The sequence below is a fragment of the Puma concolor genome, chromosome C1 (genome assembly GCF_028749965.1).
Source record: "Puma concolor isolate L17-30 chromosome C1, mPumCon1.1.hap2, whole genome shotgun sequence".
Lineage (NCBI taxonomy): Eukaryota > Metazoa > Chordata > Mammalia > Carnivora > Felidae > Puma > Puma concolor.
Genome location: NC_141674.1, coordinates 1,768,544 through 1,789,405, shown reverse-complemented (window position 1 = coordinate 1,789,405; position 20,862 = coordinate 1,768,544). Strand labels below are relative to the sequence as shown.

Genomic DNA, 20,862 nt, shown 5'->3' with positions numbered 1-20,862 from the left:
GCCTCCCTGGGGCCTGACTTCACACACGGAAAGACACAATCGCTGTGGCCCGGACACGGGAGCTGTCCTGCCCACCCAAGGCTGCTCACCCGAGCACCTTCCGGTCGGCACTGGCCTTGACCCTCGTCCTGGGTGAGTGAGTGGGGAGAGACACAGGCCCCCCTTCAGGCTGGTCCTCCCTCCTGGAGGCCTGCACGCTGGCAGACGTGGAGCAAAGGCGCCCCTTGTCGCCCCGCTGCCCCCCGGCTCGGGCGGCCCCCGCCAAGCCAGACCTCTCCCAGGGCTAACTTGATGTCTCTCTCCCCCTCGCTAGCTCTCCTTCACTCCTGCCTCTGCCCTTCTCGTCCAAACCAGGAACACAAAGGGAGGAAAGCTATTCAAAATTCCTCCTCCTCATTTTATATCTACTGCTCTCTGGGGTGCCCACGCTTCGGACTCTCTTCCGATAATTATCTGCCCTTTTGAGGCCTTGGTAACCCGGAGCCTCTGGTCTGGGAGGCAGGAAGAAAGTGCCGGCCTGCCCGCCGCACGCGGGACGCCCTCCCGTAAACTCTGAATGTGCACCGGCTCGCCCGTCCCCTGCACAACCAGCGCAGCGCTGGGGAAGAGTTTTGTTATTATTTTTTGTTTGTTTTCGAATCTCTCCTCCCTCTCAGCTGATCCGTGATGAACATCACATCAGACTCTCTTTATGTGATAATTTTCCGTCCCCGGCAATGCAAACATTTCTGTGGCTAATACTCAGAATCTTGGCCATTGCTCAGAAATAACAGAGGCAAGGTTCCAACATAAAATAATAAGTCTTGCCTTTTATTACTTAATTTATCAACACTATACTGGAGAAACATCTTGTTAACTGGGTAAGAAGAAACCGTTCACCAACACAGCCTTGGCTGATGGAAGGGGATGTCAGGTGGAATAATGAATCCTGTTAGCATACAAAGAGGCCGGTGCTGAAGGAGGGTATTATTCAAAGAAGGAAATATTATTAAGTAAGAAAACGGGGCACTCACAGTGAATCTGTTAAATTAAGAATCCCACTCTTCCTGGCCAAGATCTATTTGTTATCCTCACAATTTCCCCTGTATATAACAGGGGATTAAAAAAAAGGGAAAATTGCCCGGAGGACTGACTCCTTAGAATCACCGACCGTGCGGGGACACGGCCAAGCCCACGTGGCAAGATGGGGTCACTGCCACCCGAAAGGAACAGAGAAAACAGCACAGGAGGCTCTCGGAAGCTCACCCCACCGTGACGAGGGGTATCTGACTTGGAACTTTGCCGCTGGGCGTCCCCAGGGGACCAGGGGCACGAGGCCATCGGCACAGGTGACTGAGGTCCGGGAAGGACACGAACCCCGGGAGGGCAGCAACCCGGAGGAATCCCACTGCGCACAGTAGGCGCTTGGTCAGTGTTGTCGGGTGACTGACGAGGCCGTGCTGCGGTGACGAACCCGGAGCCCCGAAGACAGGACCAAATGGCTGCATTTCTCCCGTCTGCCTCGTGTGATTCACAGCATGGCTCTGCTTACGGTAAGTGCCTTGGGAGCTGTCCAGAACTTTCTGGCTGCGGTGTGGGAGGGCAGGGAGCTCTGGGGGCTGTCACACCGGCAAGCGGCCGCTGGGTGTAGAAATGCCCACTGGCCACGCGGCTCGGCCAACCACAAGGCGGGCCGACGGCCGCGCAGTACCGCGGTCCGGGAAGGCAGAGGCCCACACGATGGGTGAGTGGCCCGGCATGTCGGCAGGACGGGGAATCTTGGCCACAAGGGGTTTATGGTCCAGCAAACGGGAACACCGTCCACGGGCCGGCCGTCACCACCAACCACAGTGGTAACGTCCTTTGCCATCTGGCGTTGGCGTGGGCCAGGCACTGGATAAGCTCTTCACGTAAGTCAACATATTTAACAACCAAAATACCGCAGACAGATGTTCGCTTCAAAAGAAGTCAGCCATCACGTCACAGCAAAGAGTGACGTCATCATTTTTGTATTATTTCCCCGCAGCCTTTCCCTGTATGTGCGTTCTTCTACACGCACGTATGTTTTACAGAAGATGTGTGTGTGCGATTGCCACTTTTCCAAACTCCTGTTCTTAAAAAAATTAACACTCTTTATTTTTTAGAGAAGTTTAGTCTTACAGGAACCCGCGTGTGAAGTACGGAGGGTCCCCGTAACCCCCCTCCCCTCCCAGCTTCCCCTGTTTTTTTTTTTTTTAATTTTTTTTTCAACGTTTATTTATTTTTGGGACAGAGAAAGACAGAGCATGAACGGGGGAGGGGCAGAGAGAGAGGGAGACACAGAATCGGAAACAGGCTCCAGGCTCCGAGCCATCAGCCCAGAGCCTGACGCGGGGCTCGAACTCACGGACCGCGAGATCGTGACCTGGCTGAAGTCGGACGCTTAACTGACTGCGCCACCCAGGCACCCCTTCCCCTGTTTTTAATAGCTTGCGTTAGTGTGGTCTTTTGTCACAAGGAACGCCCGTCATTAATATTGGGGGGGGGGGGTCCCTCCTGGATTGGACTTTCTCTGGGTTTGGATGAATATCAGGCTCACGCAGCCACCACGGGTCACACAGAATAGCTTTACTGCCCTAAAAATCTCCTGTGCCCTGCCTGTTCACCCCCATCTCCCTCCCAAACCCTGGCAAACACCGAGCTTTCTGCTGTCTCCATGGTTCTGTCTTTTCCAGAACATCACGGCGTAGCCTTCTCAGATTGGCTTCTGTCACTTGGCCCTGAGTACTTACGGCTCTTCCTGTGGTCTGACAACAAAGCCCTTGTTTTACTGCGAGGTCATCCGAGTGCCTCTTTGTAGTGCCCCCACCCCCCGCCTCCCCGCCAATCCTGGGGGTCCGTGCCCAGTAGGTCAATGTCAACAAAAGGAAGAGGCTACCTTCCCTCCCGCACAGGGACCCGGGACACCCCCATGACTGATTGGCATCGCGATTTTCTGGCAACTCTAGACCGCAGACCAGAGCCCCTCCGAGGAACAAGCGATCGTTCCTAAGGGCCGGACGCACGGAAGAGGCCCCAGAAGCCGCCAGGCATCCTTGTCTTTCCCTGCGTGCTCACAACTTACTTGCCTCGCCGCGAACTCCGTTCTCTAGCCCCGCTTTAGCTTGTCACCTGGGAACTGGTCACGTGCCAGCTCCGTGCCGCCTCCTGCAAGAAGCCTGCCACAGTGGAACGCGCCGGGGTCCCCGCCTCCACCCCCTGTGCCGCAGGACCACACCCCTGCCCTGACGGGCACAGCTCGCTCTCCCGCTCTGCGGATGTGGGTGCGGCGCGCTCCTGCTGAGCCTAGGCCCCATGATGACAGTGCGTGTCCCCTCTTCTTCTGCCATCACCGTGGGGACAACACGTCCCACGGAGCCCACTGTTCCGAGGAGGGTGACAGACATTCAGAGCAAACCATACAGCCGAGCCCAGCCTGGAGCAGCCGACCCGCACACGTGTAGGTGAGGACAAATGAGCATTGTCTTAAGCCGAGTTTGGGGGACCGTTCCTTACGCAGCATCACGTGGCAATAGCTGACTGAGACACCCACTTCCACTCCGTGCAGCCTCACTCTGGCTTCCCTTCCTCTGAGCGCAACGGGGGCCACGGTTTGGTGCCACCCGAACACTGAAGCGCGTAGGCGAGCTCCGCCTGGTGGGAGGCGCTGGAGACACGTGCCAGCACACGGTTCCTGAGAACGCTGGCTTCAGGGTCTCGTCGGCTGGCATCTGGAGACTCCTGGCCTCCCCGCTGAATCACGTGGCCTTGGGCAAGTGACTTAAACCCCCTGTGCCTTAGTTTCCTCCTCAGGAAAGTCAGGACAGTTAACGCCCATCTGGGATGACTGGGGACCAATGAGCTTATGGACGTGATGCTCCGTAAGTGACAAAACAGAGGACATCCTCGCCGGGGCAAGCAGGGCCGGATTCCTCTTCTCTACAACCCCCTGCACCTGCCTCTCCCTTCCCCCCTTGGGCCCTCCTCCTGGTGCCTGGACCTCTCACAAGGCAGTGCGTGTGGCCAGCCCAACAGCAACACGAGCCTCGAAGCTGCCGTGGGTGCCGGGGCCGAGGCCAGAGGCTCGGTGCCGGCCGGTGTCGGGCCCACGGGGGCCACCACCCGCACCCCCGGGCCTGTGGCGTCAGGAGGTGACGCAGGAAGCCAGGGCCGCAGCTCAGGGGCGACGGCGAGCGGAAGGCCAGCGGGGATGCTGGCGGACCCGTCCCCTCCGCAAGCCGGCGCGGGTGTCCTCTTGCTTGGACGGCAGGTGGCCTCGCAGGCGGGGTGGGCAGGGCCCAGCCTTCCCTGCCGAGAGTCTCCGCTGGCCAGGCAGGCCTCGGAGACCCCTGAACGCAGGCCCTCTCGTCCCGTCTCCAAGCAAAGGGGCCTCCCCAAGCCCTCACGCGGGCCTGCGCGGGGGGTGCCACCGAGGGGACCTCGGGAGCCAGCCCTCCCTGGAGGCCTGGGGGTGCTCGACACGTGCCCCGAGAGACAAGCAGGCACGGCACAAGTGACCACGTGGAGGGAGGGTCCCCCGCGTCCACAGCCACTCGCACTGATGTCTTTCACCCTGGAGAGGGCAGGCCCCCCTTGACAGCCCGTGTGTGAACACGGGAAGTCGGCCTCGCACGCAGGAGGGTGGACAGTGACGGGCTCTCTGAGCGGAGGTGAGCCGGGCCTCCTCGTGAGAGCATCTGTGTGGGGGAGAGGCCCCCCAGCCGGTGACGCCCCGTGTCGCTGGGGTGCGCGTGTCTGCGCGTTTAAGGCAGAAGACTTGCTAACTAGGCCTCCGAGCTGATGTATTTTCTCTCCTAATAGTGAGGCACAATTTAATTAACTCGCTATTGCACCCACCTGAAGATTACCGAGTTTATTCACACCACCATCTGGCTCCTATAAAGCCAGTAATGTAGATAATAAATCTGCTTCATTACCCGGCGTGAGAGGCGTTGTGCCACAGTCTTTCCCGGCGCCCTCCCGCGAGCGCCACCCTGGACACCCCGAGGCTCGGTGCGGTTTCCAGGGGGGCCCCGCTGCCCGTGGCCGTCCCCACACCCCCGACGTCCCCCCAGGAGGCCCCGCTGCCCAGAGCCGTGCCCAAGTGCTGTCTTGTCACCCAGCCGACTGCCGGGACCGAGTCAGGTGCTGACGCCCGTTATCTCCCGGCCCGCCGAGAAGGAGCCGGAAACGCACGAAGCCAAGCTCAAGGCTGAGGGCCACGCCATCCAGGGCCAACCAGATTCAGAGGGCAGGGGGGCGGGGCGGGAGCGGCAGTGCCGGACCGGCCCAGCCTGCCCGGGTCTCCGGAGCAAAGGAGAATTTCTTTTGTTTACCTTCCGGGTTAAGGCGTATTTCCAAGTGCTGAGTCTGCCCTTGGAAACTGGTGATGTTTTATCTGCCTTTGAGATTTAAGTTTGGGCAGCTTGTGTGCAGGGCGGCTGGGGGTGGGGGTGGGAAGGGCCTGACCACAGCGGGGTGGGGGGGGGACCCCCCATCACCTGCTCCCACAGGTCCCGCCAGCGGCTGCTGCTGGGCACCGAGGGGCCTCCCGTCTGCCTCCTCCAGGAAGTACCCCAAGCTGTAGCCCAGAAGGCTTTCAGAACCTGTTTCGAAGGAGGCGCTCCAGGGAGAGCAAGAAACCCAGCTCCGCTCGGCTCCTTGCTTTCTCAGTTGCAAGAAAGGGGAGGAACTAAGCACTCTCCCCCCACCCCGCCCCCCGCCTCCCCCCCAGGTGTGGCTCTGAGAGCAACATGCCCCCCACAGCCTGCCCACAGCCCGAGGGCGCCCTTCCTCAGGCACAGCAGATCCCCCGGCAGGTGACAAACTGATGTGCGGCTTTAAGCTGGTTTCAGGGATCCCTAGGGTGGGGCAGGGGCAGAGAAAGGGGAATCGACCCAATTTAGGGGCGCAAAATGCAAGAAGCTTACGTTTATAACGTTGTCCCCCAGCCCTGCGGCTGCCCCTAGCTCTCCCATGCTGCCACTGTCCGCCCATTAATCACCCTTATCAGGGCTGGAAGTGCCCTCCCCAGCCACCGCCCCCCCCCCCCCCCCCAGGGACAAGTTCAGGAGCTTCAAGGTGGCCAGAGGTCAGAGTCCGCCAGCAGTGGGGCTGAGCCTCCGGGCTGCGGCCCCTCCCTTGGGCCTGACTCTCAGCCCAGGGCGCCGGGGCCGCCGAAGTCACACCTAGGCGGCCTCTTCAGATAAGCGTCACAGTTGTGAAATCAGAGGCCTCCTGAGGCGTAGGGGCCGGAAGCCAGACTAGAGGCTGGGCCGAGGCGGCCGAGGGTCCCTGGGACCGTCTGGGGAAGGGGACTGGCGGAGGCCGTACTCTGCACTCCGGTCTCGGCCCCCTCACACCTCTCCGCTTTGCAGCCTTTGATTCAGCAAAATCAGGGGTGCGAACTTCTTAGGAGTACTTAGTTTCCATGGCAACCGAAGCTGACCTCAACATTATTGTTCTCAAGAGGCACTGACTTTACTATATGTTCATTCGCTGAATTAATGGACTCCTGGCTCTTTTGTCAGCGGCCCCCGAACAAAGGAAAGACGAGTAGTCAAAGGGCTTTCAGCCACTGCCCAGCCTTTTGTCCGGGGCTTACTGCGTCCAAGCAAGTCTATTCAACCCGAGATTATCAAAATCAACTCGGGGCTGTCTCCGTGGCAGCTAAACACACTTTGATTTCATAAAGACATAACCGATCCCCCATGCAAATTATTAATTGTGACTGCAGGGTTCTGAGGGCTTGGGTCTCTGGTGAGATTTCGGGGGGGGTCATAAAGCGTGTTTGCAGGTACACGGGGCGTCGGTGGCTCCCGGGGGTCGCGGGCTGGGAGGTGAAGTGGAAAAAGGAAAGGATGGCTGAAACTACCCTCGCCAGCACCGGCAAAGCGGAAGGCCTGCAGCGAACCTTCCCGTCCCGCTAAGACCAGCTGAACCCAGCCTGTGCACGTCAGCGCCGTAAGCTGGGGCTTGTGCATTTTCCGACCTCCTTCGTGTTCCAGACACGTCCCTTCCGTCTCCACCGCCCTCCCTGCCACCCGGGAGACACCTCTGCTTCCCCCAGAACGAGGCCAGAGAGACCGCAGAATGAGACACTGAACACAGGTACCCGTCTGGGGGCGTGGGCAAGGCCAGGAACCGGGCTCGCAAACCGCCGGTCCCAGCTTGGTCGCACCGCGCTTGGACCTCGGGCCGTGTGGGCCCCTCAAGCGATTGTTGCACAACAGGTACTCGGGCGGTCGTCCGGTCGTCCGTCCCGTCCGCTCCCGCCTTCCTGACGCTTGAAGAGTTGTCTTTCCTGACTCCCTGGCCGGCCTTCCCTAGCCCCCAGGCGCCCCCAGGGGGGATCCCGGACACCGGAGGCATTTCGCCAGGGCCGGGCTATGGAACACGTCCGCGCACAACAGCCCAGTGGTGCAGACCACGGCCCTAACATCCGAATAATCATTTCACAAATAATAATAATTATCAATCAATCACCCTGTGTGGACAGTGCCAGGCTGGCCTATCAGATGGCTTTTATGACCTGTGGCATTTTGCACGTAATGACAGGGAGAGATTTATGGAGCCATCGCGCCCCGTCTTCCAGCCGTGGGACTTCATTAACTTCCTTTAGTTTCGAGTCTCCGCGGCATCGCCCCCCCCCCCCCGGTCCCCCCCCCAGAAGGGCGCAGAGCGCTGGCTGGGTGGCTGTGATCCTCACCCCCTGGGCTCCTCAGGGGTCCTACCCCTACTGCTGCACATTCCTGAGTGCTGGGGCGGGGGGGGGGGGGGGGGCAGACGGAGAAGGGGAGGAGAAGAAGAAATAAAAATAAAAAAAGGAAAAGGTCACTTCCTTTTGTTTGCCTTCCCCCCCAGTTGTACCGTATTAACACGTCCTTCCTTTTCAAGATGGTCAAAGAAAACAAGATAAAGTGGGACAAAGGGAAGGCTGCTGGGGCTTGGTGTCCCCTTTTCATATCACCAGAGAGATTAAATCAAAATTCTTTTAGCTGATATCATCTCCCCGGGTGGACTGCACTCTTGTTAACGGATAAATTCAAGCCCTCCAGAAAGTCAAAGAATAAATTTAAGCCTTTTGCCAAATGTCTATCCTATTGGATTTTGATAAGACGGCCATTGAGTCTTAATAACGTCTTGCATCCATTTTCAGTAGGCCCTGAACGCGGCTCTTTATTCGTCCCCAAAGCCTCTTCGCTGGGCCTTTTTATTACAGGCTCCGGAGGGCTCTCCAGGGAGCCGGGCGACCCGAGTGATGGATGGACAACTCACTAGATTATCTCCCGCAGATGTTTGCTCTGCTGGAGCCCCGGGCTTTCCCTCTAAGTAAACAGAGACTAAATAGAGTCCGCCGGAGGGAGCAGTCCCAGAGGCCCGGCACCGAGGCTGGAGGAGGCGACGCGGCCGGACCGCTGGCCTGCAGTCACGCTGCGGCCCAGGGCGCGCGCCTGCCCGGGCAGGCGCAGGGGACAGAGAGGCCTGCGCGGCTGTGGGGGACACAGTGTCAGAAGTGCTGGTGGCCCCAGGATGGGGGTGCAGGGAGGTCAGGGGCGTGGCTCACAGGCTGTGGGCGCGGTCACGCCAACGGGAGCCCCGCCCTGTGCCTCAGGCCGTGCCACAGCCCTGGTTCGAACCCCACCTCCCCTCGGGAGTGCGGGCGCCTCCAGCCTCCCCGGTCCTGGGGTCCTGCCCCCCCCCTGCAGCAGAGGGATTCCACGCATCACCTGTCCAGCAACCTGGGTCTCTAATGCTTAGAATTTATAGCCACGACTTCCCACCAAATATCACATTTTCTGCGTCTGTTGTCAGGCCATTGATTGCATGAATCACCTTTTGTTACACTTGACTGATGCGCAAACAGAACAGGAAGTATCCTCATCCTAAGGACTGGATAACCAAAGCTCAGAGATGTCGGCAACCAACCCAAGCCCCCCCCAGCGATTCCCCGGGGTATTTTTAAAGCTCCCAGGCCTGTGGGGGAGCACAAGCCCTGCTCAGCCAGACACAAAAGTCCCAAACCCCAAAACTGATAAATGGGGGTCCACCTCGTATCACCAAGGAGTTCACTAAATGCACGCTTAACACAGCCCACGAGGCAGGTGTGGTTATAGTCAGTCGTGTGTGTGTGTGAGTGACAGGCATCCGTTTGTACAGTGGGACCTTCTTTTTGGAAAGAGGGTCAAAGGAATGTCGCATTTACCAATTTTTCAGCCTCGGTGCATGATCCCATTTGGCGTGTACCTTAGCCCCGATCTCCCCCCACCCTTCACTCCCTCCCAGATTGTCTGGGCATGGAACCGTAACCGGATGGGTCCAGATCTAAGCACCAAGGTTAGGTTTTGATCATCCCACCAGTGTGACCCTGGGCACCCATCCCGTCATACTTGAATGCCCCCAAAGCTGATAATGTCTAAGTTCAGTGTGAGGCCGGAAAAATCCCAGAGTTCAGTGGATGGCCGAGCGCTGTGTACCAGCTTCTCAGTGTGTGTGTGTGTGGGGGGGGGGGGGGGGCGTTGCATGAGGAGGTGGGCAGAGCCCCCCGAACAGGGGCCTGCAGGGCAGCCGAAGGCAGAGGTGCCCGGCTGGGCGTCAGGGGGCCTGTTTCAAAACAGCCGCCAAGGCTCGCTCCGCTCCGGGGCCCGGCCCCCCCGACCGTCGGGTGTGTTCAGATTCTGTCTGAGGAAACCTGGGACCGTCCGACGGGCCTCACGAGGGCCTGTGTTTGATGGGATGCCCGCGCCGAGCACCGTGAGTGGGTCCCACCCATCCCCTGGGCAGCTCTCAAGGAAGACCCCCGACCGTGTCAGCCAGCACCCGATGGGCTGACTGTTTACAAAAGAAAAATGCGAATCAGGAGCACCACAGATGATGTGCCGACTGGAGTCCCCACTCTCTCTTTCGGTCACGGCTCAAAGCATCCAACACTGGCCTCCTCCCCATCCTCACATTTAGACTTAACCTCCTTCTTCTTTTAATGTTTTTATTATTTATTTTTGAGAGAGAGAGACGGAGCGTGAGCGGGGGAGGGGCAGAGAGAGAGGGGGACACAGCATCCGAAGCGGGCTCCAGGCTCCGAGCTGTCGGCACAGAGCCCGACGCGGGGCTTGAACTCACAAACCGCGAGACCATGACCTGAGTGGAAGTCGGACGCTTAACTGAGCCATCCAGACGCCCCTCGACTTGACCTTCTGGCCTTGAGCCTTGAGCCCTGCCCCCATACCCGACAACCGTCTGCCTGTCCTACCGGGAACGTATCACCCCTAACCTCCCGCCTGGCGGCAGATGGTCAGCTGCCCGTTCACGGTGAGCAAAGTGGAGATTTCGTGTTCTCCTACAGGTTGAGAGGCCGGAGTTGACTGCGGCTACCTTTTTACGGGAAGAGAAAAGACCTCAATTCGTTGAAATACGGGAAACCTGTGTAAAGTCTCCACCCCCTTACATCCTTCAGGGAAACAGGAGTTTGTTCCCAGAGGCCGGAAGAGGGAAAGGAGTCTATGGGGATCCATGCTGCGTTTTAAGGCAGAAAGGCCTCAGGCCGCCCTGGGCAGTGAGGCTGGGACTGGACGTTGTGGTTTACGGAGAAGAAGGAGTTCCTTTAGGAGGTCACTGCAGGGTCAGACAATGCCTTCTTTGGCAGGGTTTTCTCCCAAATCGGCACCTCTGGGGCCGAGCCTGGCGAGAAGGGGCAGGTCCCCCGTCCCTTGCGGAGGGCACGGCCCAGACCCTCCAGCCAGGCACAGGGATCTCCTGCCATGTTGGCCGGTGCTTGTCCCTGCTCGAGGACACGGACGCCCAGCTCACACCTCAGCCTCCTCCCCCTGGGAAGGGCCGACTGTGCCCCGTAAGCAGGCGGCGGGAGCCACGGCACAGGACGGGAGCCCGAGCGTCCGGACGCTGTCTTGCGTCCTGCTCAGGGGGGGGACTCCCCGCCTCGCTGGGCAGTGCTCGGAGGCAAGCGTGTCGGGAGAGAGCTATTGCCATTCTACTGGAGAATCCAGAAGAGACGGTCAGCTCCCGTGTGTGAGTGCAGGTGTGGCTGTGTGCGCTGTGTTTGTGCGTGTGCGCGGGTGACCCGAGCTGGGCGGGAGAGCCGGGCCCCCTCTGGCGAACGGCTTCTGGGTCTGGGGGATGATTTCTGGGTCTGATCCCCTCTGTGACTGGCCAGCCCGCGGTGCACAGGACGCCCCCCCGGGTATTGGGTTTTTTCTGGGCCTCGTTTATCCTCTGGATCTTGTAGAACTAATGTTTGCTGCCCGGCTGTCGCCATCGCCCCCGGTAGAGCAGGTGGCCGCGCCCACGCTGACACTCTCTCTCACCTAACGGGCTGCTCATTTAGTGCCCAGCCCGACCGAGCCCTCTCTGGAGGCTGAGCACAGCAAAGGCTTTGTTGGATTTTCAGCCAATTGTGGGGATTTTCCCCTCTCCGTATTCTTTTCACATGAGCATCCAGTGAAGACGGTTAAACAAACACGACCCGCGTTTATTTAATTTCCCGCGTCCGCGTGGCCTGAGTGTTCCCGTGGGCGCGGGCTCTCCCGGGTCTCAGGAGTCAGGACGGTTCAGTGCCCCCCACCCGCTCACAAGATGAAAACAAGCGTCCGCCCTAATGTCGTCGGCGTCACCGCCCCGTGCACGCGCTCCGCCCGGACAAGGCATTGCTCCCACCGCGGACCTGGCTACGCGCAAATGAGCTGGGGATCGCACGCGGGCCACGGCGAGGGAGAAGGCACGGAAGCAGGTCTCCTACCTTTTGGATGCAGACCTCCTGGGACGACACCTCCGCATCCGTCAGCATTTGCTGCAAAACAATGGTGAGAGGGGTGGGGGTTAGTTTCTGAGGAACCGAATGCCCATCTCGGGCTGCGGCGGCTGTAAGCCGTGGGGCAGATCATCCGTCCCCTGAAATGACCAGGGGGCGGGCGACCCAGTGGCTTCTCCGTGAGACGGAACAACGTGCCCTGTTGAGAAGTCAGGGCCTTTCGTCCCACGGCGTCTGCTGGTTTGTTGAGAACCACGAGGGCCCCTCCCGGACGCCACGTCCCTGGGAAGGCAGCCGGGTCCTTGCCAGGAGGGAGCCACTCCGTGCGGCCCACCCCGGTCCTTAAAGCAAGCCACACGCTATTAAACACAGGTCGGTGGGGGCAGGAAGACGTTTCGAAACGCGCAACGGACTCTCTCCTGTGTCCCGAGCTCCGCCAGCAGAGAGGGGCCCGTCTGGACGTGCCCCCCTTGGGCCACGCACGGCGAGCGGGAGGACGCACGCACCCGCCTGCGTGGGGCTTGCAGTCTCTCCTGTGAGGCCAAGCCTGGCTGGGCGGCCGGCTTCACCCGGGGACCCGGTAGCCACGCTCCAAGGGGAGCCGCCACGGAGGAAGGGAGCGCAGAGGGTGGACGGCTGGAGCCTGGCGCGACCTGGCGGTGACCGCGGGGCCGGCGGGGCTGTGATTCGATGCCATCGCTCCGCTTCGCCTCTCCTGGCAAATCAGAGGGGGCAGCATTGCTCTTTACTGCAGACCCCTGGGAAGCGCGCGCGGTTTTTGGAGGAAGCTTCTCACAGGAAATCAGGCTCAGGCAGACAGCGGCGGCGGCCCGGTCACAGAAGCACCCTAGGGTGGCCATTCACGGCCAGCTCCCCCGGCGGTGGGCTGTGGGCGACGCCAGGACCCCCGCCCCTCCCCCTGCCCAGGGACACAGCCTCGGGTGGCGAGGACAGCGAGCGCCAGCCGCTCTGGGTCTCTCTTCCGCCCGACAATTTTGACTCGGAGCTATTCTTGGCTCGGCTTTGGAGAGCTGTAGCGTTTTGCCTGCCCGGCGTCTCCTCTTAAAAACCACCAAGCTGCACTCCAGAGGGACAGCATTTCAGCGACGGGTCCCCGAGTGCTTTCTAAGCTAAGCAAACTGACAAATTAGCTGTATAAATGGGATTTTCCCTTCTGGATCACAAACCCCGGGCGTAGACGCGTCCATACGTCGCAACGTCGTTTCCGTAAGAATAGAAACCGAGACCGAAGCTAATAGTGGAAGAACGACACGAGAAATGGTGTCAGATCCAAGGGTTTCATTTGCCCTCCCCTTAAAATCACACCAGGCCCCTTCCAAAGCACCAGCCCGGAGCCCGGAGCCCCGGCCAGTGCCCACGCAGGCCGGTGAGGGGCCGGGGTGCTGCCATCCAAAACGCTGGCCCGTTTGCCCGGCTCAGCTGTAATAACAATAAGTTGTATTTTTCAATGTTGAGAATTCTAACCAGTTGGGGATTTTATGTTTCTTTTAATAGATTCTGAAATTGCGGTTTGGAAGGTGGTTCTAAGAGCGGAGCAGGTGGGCAGCGCAGAGCCCCCGGAGGCCTTCCGGGGCATCCTCGGGGAGCCGGGTCGCCGGGGGCCCACCCGCGAGGGCCGGGGCAGGGTCAGCCTCAGGTGCCGGGGGCCGAGCCTGCCCAGCGGGGGGCCCGTGTTTCTACCCCCTCATGATCCGGCTTCGCACGCCGAATCTGGAGCCAGGAGGTCAACTGGGAGCGAGAGGACGCGGCAGACGGCCTGACTGTCAGCAAAGCTGTGGCTTCCGGAAGGGGCTGCGCTCGCCGACGCCCAGAGGCCAGAGACGGGGCCCACCGTCCCGCTGGGGGCTGCCCAGGCCTGCACCCTGGACACGTCCACCCAGCAGGACGGAGACCTGTGTCAGCACCACACAGAGCCGCGGGCTCCGTGCTTGGATCATGAGGTCCCTCAGACCAGGGGGACCTGCCCCTTATGGGGGGTCGGGGGGCAGCTGGATCCAGGAGGAAAAAACTACGTCTTATCTTTCTGAGCCGTGCAGCGCCCCTGGGCGGCGGACACAGCCATGGGAAGCAGCCGCGGGAGGGGAGCGCCCGTGGGACGGTTTCCGTTCCTGGGAAGTCCTGAGCCCTGAGTCATGGCCCTTCGGGACTGAGTCGCGGACACCATGCGGCTGTTCCGCAAAGCCCGGGAGAGCGGGCTCCCCGTGACGAGGCTGCCACGTGACTCTTTCCTGGGACCCGTTCACGGGCTGGCCTTCTCCGCCTCGACTGCGTCCCTGCAAGAGCCTGGGGACTCGCTTCTCTAACCACAACGCCAGCGTGGACGTCAGGCATCCGGAGAAGCCGCCTCCAGCGGGGGACACGGCTTGGGAGGGCTGCGACCTGCCCACGGCACCCGAGGCCGCCCCGAAGGCAAAGTCCTGAGCTCCCTCTTGGGTGGCTCCAGCCCAGGCCACGGGCCGGGTCTGGTAAAGGGGACGCCCCCATCCCGTGGTGGCCCTGGGGGGGTCCCCCTTGTGTGTGGGAGGGAGCTGGGGTGCCTCCCAGCAGTTCCCGCTGCAGCCGAGCCTCCGCCAGCAGAAAAACTGTCTGTGGGGCGTGTTTTGAGTTAAAGGCCGGGCCTTCCTGGGGATTCTCGAGGTGCCGATGTTGTCTTTCTGGGGCAGTGCCGCCTGCACGCACACCAGGGACAACAGGCCCCCACGCCGGGCCAGCATGGCTCGCTGCTCACCCCCCGCGCACCCAGCCTGGGCCCAGAGGCACTGGGTGGGGGCTGGGGGTGCAGTTGGCTGCCCTCTGGTTGGAGATCAGCAGGGAGGCACCTTCCTCTTCCTGGTGGGGAAGACGGCTCGTTGCTGGAATCTCACACCCGGTGCCCAGCTCTCTTCCTCCCAACGGGCACGTCATGGACAGCTTCGGAGAGAGCAAGGAAGCCACGTGCTCACCCCAGGGGGGGGCCTGTCAGCCCACAGCCCCAGACGGGAGCCCGTCAGCCCACAGCCCCAGACGGGAGCCCTCTGGTCTCCGGCACGCCCCGTCCTGGGCCCCAGGGTGGGAGCCACCCTCCCTCTGCCCGCCGGCCCCTCTGTTGGCCTGTGTGCCATCCCGGCCATGTTTCCTTTTGAGTTCTGATGGCCCTGACCTCCCTTTCTCCCTGCTCCCCAGCGGGGAGTGTCCTGGGCGGGAGGCCCCACCTGGACAGAGAGGCAGCTGGGGTCGCGCCGCTCCGGGCCGCAGAAGGGGCACGGCACCCTCTGTCCCTAAAGGTGGCACAGGCCATGTTCCCGCAGCGTGGGACCCCGAGGTGGCCCTTCCGGCAGTCTCGGTCCTACGGGCTCCCCAGCCGGCATCCGAGGCACCTGCGTGGACCCTCCTGACTCAACCAGAGACTGCCGGTCACACAGCAGCAGGAGACGCCTTCAGGGAGAGCCCGGCCAGCCCTGCACGGAGCCCAGAAGACGGGGCCCGTCCTGAGTGCGGCCTTGCTCCCCACATCTGCGCTGTCCCTTACACAGCCGGCCCGTGTCAAGACCCACCGTGTCCCACGGGCTTTGGGCTGAGGGGGGCCAGAACCACTGCCTTTTGTCCGAGGCTCAGACTGGCCCCGTGGGACGAAGCATCCCAGGAAATCTGCCCGTTGGACAGCCTCGAGGCTCTTTTCTCCATTCTGGGAAGAGTCCCTCGAGGTCTGGGCACACCGGCTCGGAGAGGATCGCCACCTACCCAGGAGTCTGTGGTCAGGTGGGGACGTGGAGACGGCACTCACGCCACACTGTCCACAGAGTTGCTATGCCTGACACACGGAAGCAGGGAGACCAGACAGGACGGAGCACCTCCGCGGGGTGAGGGGTGGACAGGCGGGACCAGGGTTTCTTCACCCCTCCTCTGAGCCTGGTCCTCGGCCCCCTTTGGGCTGCAGGGCGGCGGCCCGGAAGCCCAGCCGTAGGACCACAGGTGACCAGGAGGAGGCCCGCCACCCCAGTCACACGCTGCAGACAGGGGAGGCCGGCACTTTGAAGAAAGGAGTGTCCCCTCGGAGCAGGGGACGCCTGTTCCAGCAGCTTCCCTCTCTGCCTGCCCTGTGTAACAGCCCGCCTCGGCAGGCAGGCACATCGCCATCCGCCATTCACCCACCACTGACCTCGGGTGAAAACCCACCGGACGCACCCCTTCTGGAGCCTCTCGGCCCCGGCCTTCCCCGCCACGGCTGCCGCTTTGCTGAAAAACCTCTTTATTTTGCTAGCTGAGCCTCAGCACGCGCGTTGCTGGCTGGCCGGCTGCTCTCGACCCCCCCTCCACGCCCCGGCAGAAGTATTAGGTGTGTTTTGATTAAGCATTTTAGCCAAAAAAGGGAGGTTTGACCTCCGGCATTTCACTTCTTTTGCGGGTATCGGTGCCAGGATTGAGCTAAGTGGGGTTGGTCAAAACATCTTTTTTGACTCTTAAAATAAATACCCTCTGTTCTGCAGAAAGTCGGCCCGGAGTAGACACACACACACACAGACATCTCGTTCGTTCACAGCTCTGGAGCCCTGGCGTGTCCCCCGAGGGGGGCTGAGCTTTGGGGCCGGTGTCACAAACGGATCCCAGAAGGCGTCCTTCCCTTCAAAATACTTACTAAAGCATCTGAAAACAGACCCGCAGGAGGGAACCCAAACGGAGCCATGACCCTGTGGACCCCCAAAACCAGACGGAAGCGGACGCAGCCCCCAGCCCGGCCCGGGGCCCAAGAGAACCCCCTCGGCTCTCACTCACTGACCTCCCACCCTCGACCTCCCGGCCAGACTCTCTCCGACCCGTTTCCCTCTTGTCGCCTGCTGCCATTCTTCACCCAGGGACGTTCGGCCAGGCCCAGAAGCGGCCAGAAGCCGGATCCTCGGCCCCTCCCCTTGAAGGAGCTGCGGGGGGTGGGGGCCCAGCTCGGTCTGTGCAGGGCCCGGCACAGGGTTGTCCCGAGAGGTCGGGCACGGGCCCGGGTGGTGGATGGGGAGCCCTCCCCACGCGGTCCCCACACACAGCCTCCTTGTGACGACCTCTAGGAGACCAGGGGCTCAGGTCCTGCTGGAGACACAGACCGGGCGGACAGTTCAAGACAGATGCCGGTGACCCCTTGGAGGTCAGCCGCCGTGGACTCTGTGTGGCCTGCCCTCTTAGGAGGGTTTCTGCCCAGCTGAACGGCGCCCTGGAAACGGGCCGGATGAGCCAATGGTCAGAACTGACAGAACGGCCGCACTTCACCCTGTTTCCTCAGCCTGGGATGCCCACGGCCTCACGTGTGCGCCCCCCTTTCTGGGAAGACGGAGTTTTTAAAGGACAGTTCTCGCCCGTAGGTTTCTGTCCATATCAAAGTCCTGCCGGGAGCACCACCCTCCCTGGCGTGCACGCTGCATTGACATCATGGTCCCAGAGGCCACCGCAGGGGGGACGTGGTGACGGAGACCGCTAGACGCCCCTTCCGGAGCCCCAGTCCCTCACTTGTGTCCACAGCCCCGTCCGGCAGAAGCTGCCGGGACCTGGCAAAACAGAAGGGGAAGCAGGGGCCCCAGGAGTCGGAGCAAAGGGCACGTGTCACAGAGCTGCTAAGTAGGGGGCCTGTGTCCAAATCCCGGCCTCCGGTTCCAACTTCTGCTCTGGAGGAACAGGGTCGCGGGGGAAAGAGGCCACACGGCCTCCCTTGCGAGCGGGGCCCTCCCGGGAGGGGGCTCCCCACGGTGGGTCCACGGCCGGTGGCCTGCAGCAGAGCCGGGTGGTGGCCCCGCTGGCCGCCCCGCCGGGGGACCGGGAAGGGCGGGTTAGTCACCGGTGGCTGCCCTGGCTCCCGGCACAAAGCTCGGCCGGTGTTGACACAGACGCTTGGGCTCTCAACCGGGAGCAGGGTAATATTTATTTATTTTTTGCATTAAAAAAATCGGCTTGGCTGTGATTGAGCTACAGAAATGATTTTTTTTTTTTTTTTTTGAAAGGCGCCTTGGACCCTGTTTTCAGCTTTTATGCCTAAACAGATACTTCTCAGTTCTTTCAAGTGAGATCTACCCATGAATGCAGGCTCTCTCTTTACTCCTAAGAAAAATATTTACACAGTCAAGTACGGCACGAGAAGGGACGCGGGCTCCTTCAGAGGGCCCACCCCAGAGGCACATGGGTCCCACACCGCTGTTTACATTCCCAGCCCACACCTCCTCCCCGAGGGCGGCTCCCGCCTCCCGCCTGGGACCCTGCAAGCCTGGGGTCTGCACTCCACGCCTGCCTGGGAGCCCACACTGCCGTCCGGCAGGAGGAAACCGCCCCGTGTGGACGACGGCACAGTCCCACCTTCCAGACCCCTTTGTTGGCCAAGACAACCCGGCAACTCGGCCTTCAGGGCCCCAGGAGCGGAGCCCTTATCGGCACTCAGCCCCAGCCTGCTTTTCCCAGGGGTGCCCGTCCGAACCTCGGGTCTGGGCATGGGGCGTTCGCGCTTGACCCCTGGGGAGGGTGGCACGGCCCGCGGCTTCGCTCTGGCCCCAGGAGCTGACGATGGGCGGACCACGGTTCCTGGCCAGCGCGACCTTGCACAGACCCGGAATCTCTGGGCACGGCTCGCCTGTTTTCAGACGTGCCGAGAACACGCTGTTCGCTGGCATCATCCCGTCCTGGGCACGTGCCCTCTGCCGGGACCCCCTGGCCTGCCCGTCTGGGGCCCGCACCTTCCTTCCTGCAGAACGAATGGACCTCCCGGCCCTGAATCTTCCCCTCGCCAGCTTCTGGTCCAGTCCGCGCCTCCGAGGTCCCCTGAGGGCAGGACTCAGAGCCTCATTTCAAAAGGAGCACCTTTTGTCTACACTGCCCCGTGGAAGGCGCCTCAGAGGCATTAAAATTGAGTCCGGGATTAGCCACTTGGGGGCAATGAACAAAACGGACCCCTCCCTCAACAACAGCACAGGTGTTAGGAAATGGAAGCTCCCCCCTGCCACCCCCCCCAGTCTCCTGCTGAGAACCAGGAGTGACTGCACATGGCCCTTCTGGGAGCCAGGAAACCCCGGGCTGGAAGTGGGGGGGGGTGGAGGAGGCAGAGGAAGGGAAGGCACGGGAACTGAGCACCCCCAGAAAGTGGCAGGGGGGGCAGGCTTGGAAAGGCCCCGGGGGCTCGCGGTATGTGTCCTCGAGTGCGAATCTGGACAGTTGGGAGCAGGGCAGGGAGCAGGGGAGGAAGGAGGGGCTGCAGGGCAAAGCCTCATATTGACCCCTACGTCCCTGTGTGACCGCAGCCCCCCCGTCCCTCCATGACTGCAGTCCCCCCGTCCCTGTGTGACCGCAACCTCCCGTCCCTGCGTGACTGCAGTCCCCCCATCCCTCCATGACGGTAGCGCCCCGGTCCCTCCATGACCGCACCCCCCGTCCCTGCATGACCACAATCCCCCGTCCTGCCATGACCGCAACCCCCTGTCCCTGTGTGATCGCAACCCCCCCGTCCCTCCATGACAGCAACCTCCCCATCCCTTCATGACCACAACCCCCGTCCCTCCGTCACCACAGTCCCCCTGTCCCTGTGTGATCGCAGTCCCCCTGTCTCTGCATGACCGCAGTCCCCTGTCCCTCCATAACCGCAATCCCCCCGTCCCTGCGTGACCGCAGCCCCCCCATCCCTGCGTGACTGCAACCTCCCGTCCCTGCGTGACTGCAGTACCCCGTCCCTCCATGACTGCACCCCCCGCCCCTGCATGACCACAAACCCCCGTCCCTCCGTGACCACAACCCCCCCCGTCCCGCCATGACCTCAACCCCCCTGTCCCTCCGTGACCACAGCCCCCCATCCCTGCGTGACCACAGTTCCCCTCGTCCCTCCATGACCACAACCCCCCCATCCCTCCGTGACCGCAGCATCCCCTGTCCCTGCATGACCGCAGTCCCCCATCCCTCCTTGACCGCAGTCCCCTCTGTCCCTCCATAACCGCAATCCCCCCGTCCCTGCGTGACCGCAGTCCCCCCCGTCCCTCCGTGACTGCAGCCCCCCTGTCCCTGCATGACCGCAGTCCGCACGCCTGCTCTGAGTCGCTCTCAGGGCGTCTTCCCCGTTCACCGCAGGTGGGCCTGCCACGCTGGGCTCCCGGCAGCCAGCGCTCAGGCTTCTGGGTCCCCTGGTTCCCACCAGTAGCTGTGGACCCACCGGGGGCTGCCTGGACGACAACAGGGGGACAGAGGAGGACCCAGGGCTGGCGGGGCCGGGCGGCACACCTGTCTCACGTGACACATTAAGACACAGAGCAGCTGTCTTAGGAAGGGCTGTCGTCTCTCCGTGAAAGGGAGGGGGAAGCTCAGAGGCAGAGCCATCGTCCCGCATCGTCCCGCATCCGCACAGGGGATGCGAGCCCCGGCTGCCAAGATCCAGGTGACGGGGGCCCGTGGGACAGGGCCCAGTCGGAGGGCGGGACGGGGCGAAGGAAGACAGAAGGCAGCACGGCTGTGGACCGGCCCGGCCTCCGCTCCCAGGTCTCCCAGACAGAGACGCAGCCCCTCAACCGCCCGTCTTCCCGATAAAGGACCCAGAGAAAGAAAGGCGATGCCACCAGCCCAGCCCCCACTCCCTCCCGCCCCCAAAGCCGCCTTGTTAACAGCTCAGCTCCCTGGCTGACCTCAGTGCACATGCTCCCTGAGCGGATAGCAGGTCTGTGGCCCAGAACCACAGAGGCCCCTGGGTGACGGCTCCTGCCCCTCACTCCCGCCAGCCGCTGGCCTGCCCCAGCTAGGATTTGCTTTGTCCCCTGCATCTAATGCCACGGGGACACGGGCAGAGCTGGGGACAGGCCTCGGGCTGACCACCTCCCCTGGGGGCTGCGGCGTCTGCAGGGGCTCCCTCTCTCTCCGGACCGACCCTCCCACAAAAGCTCAGAGATGAGAGGGTACAGGGGACCCCCAGCTCAGTACATCCCAACCTCTGGAGCACTTGGGCCTTACCGACCAAGGGTCTGAATTGCCCATGAGGCCAAGCACGAGGCTCCTCCCAGAAGTGACACTCGCAGTACCCGGGGCAGCTCAGATCTCGGGCCACCACCCCCTGCCCCCCTCCCTGCAGAAGCGGCTCGGCTTGGAGCGGGACAGGACTC

General features: G+C 61.9%; 1 protein-coding gene across 5 annotated transcripts in view; it reads right to left on the bottom strand.

Moving 5' to 3' along the window:
• The window catches only part of PRDM16 (PR/SET domain 16), a 312,652-nt gene that overhangs the window by 149,927 nt on the left and 141,863 nt on the right, over positions 1-20,862 (bottom strand). For all 5 annotated transcript variants that reach the window (XM_086715463.1, XM_086715467.1, XM_086715465.1 and 2 more), the window contains exon 3: positions 11,750-11,800. In XM_086715463.1, coding sequence (XP_086571589.1) covers positions 11,750-11,800 — 51 coding nt within the window. The remainder of the gene's footprint in view (positions 1-11,749; positions 11,801-20,862) is intronic.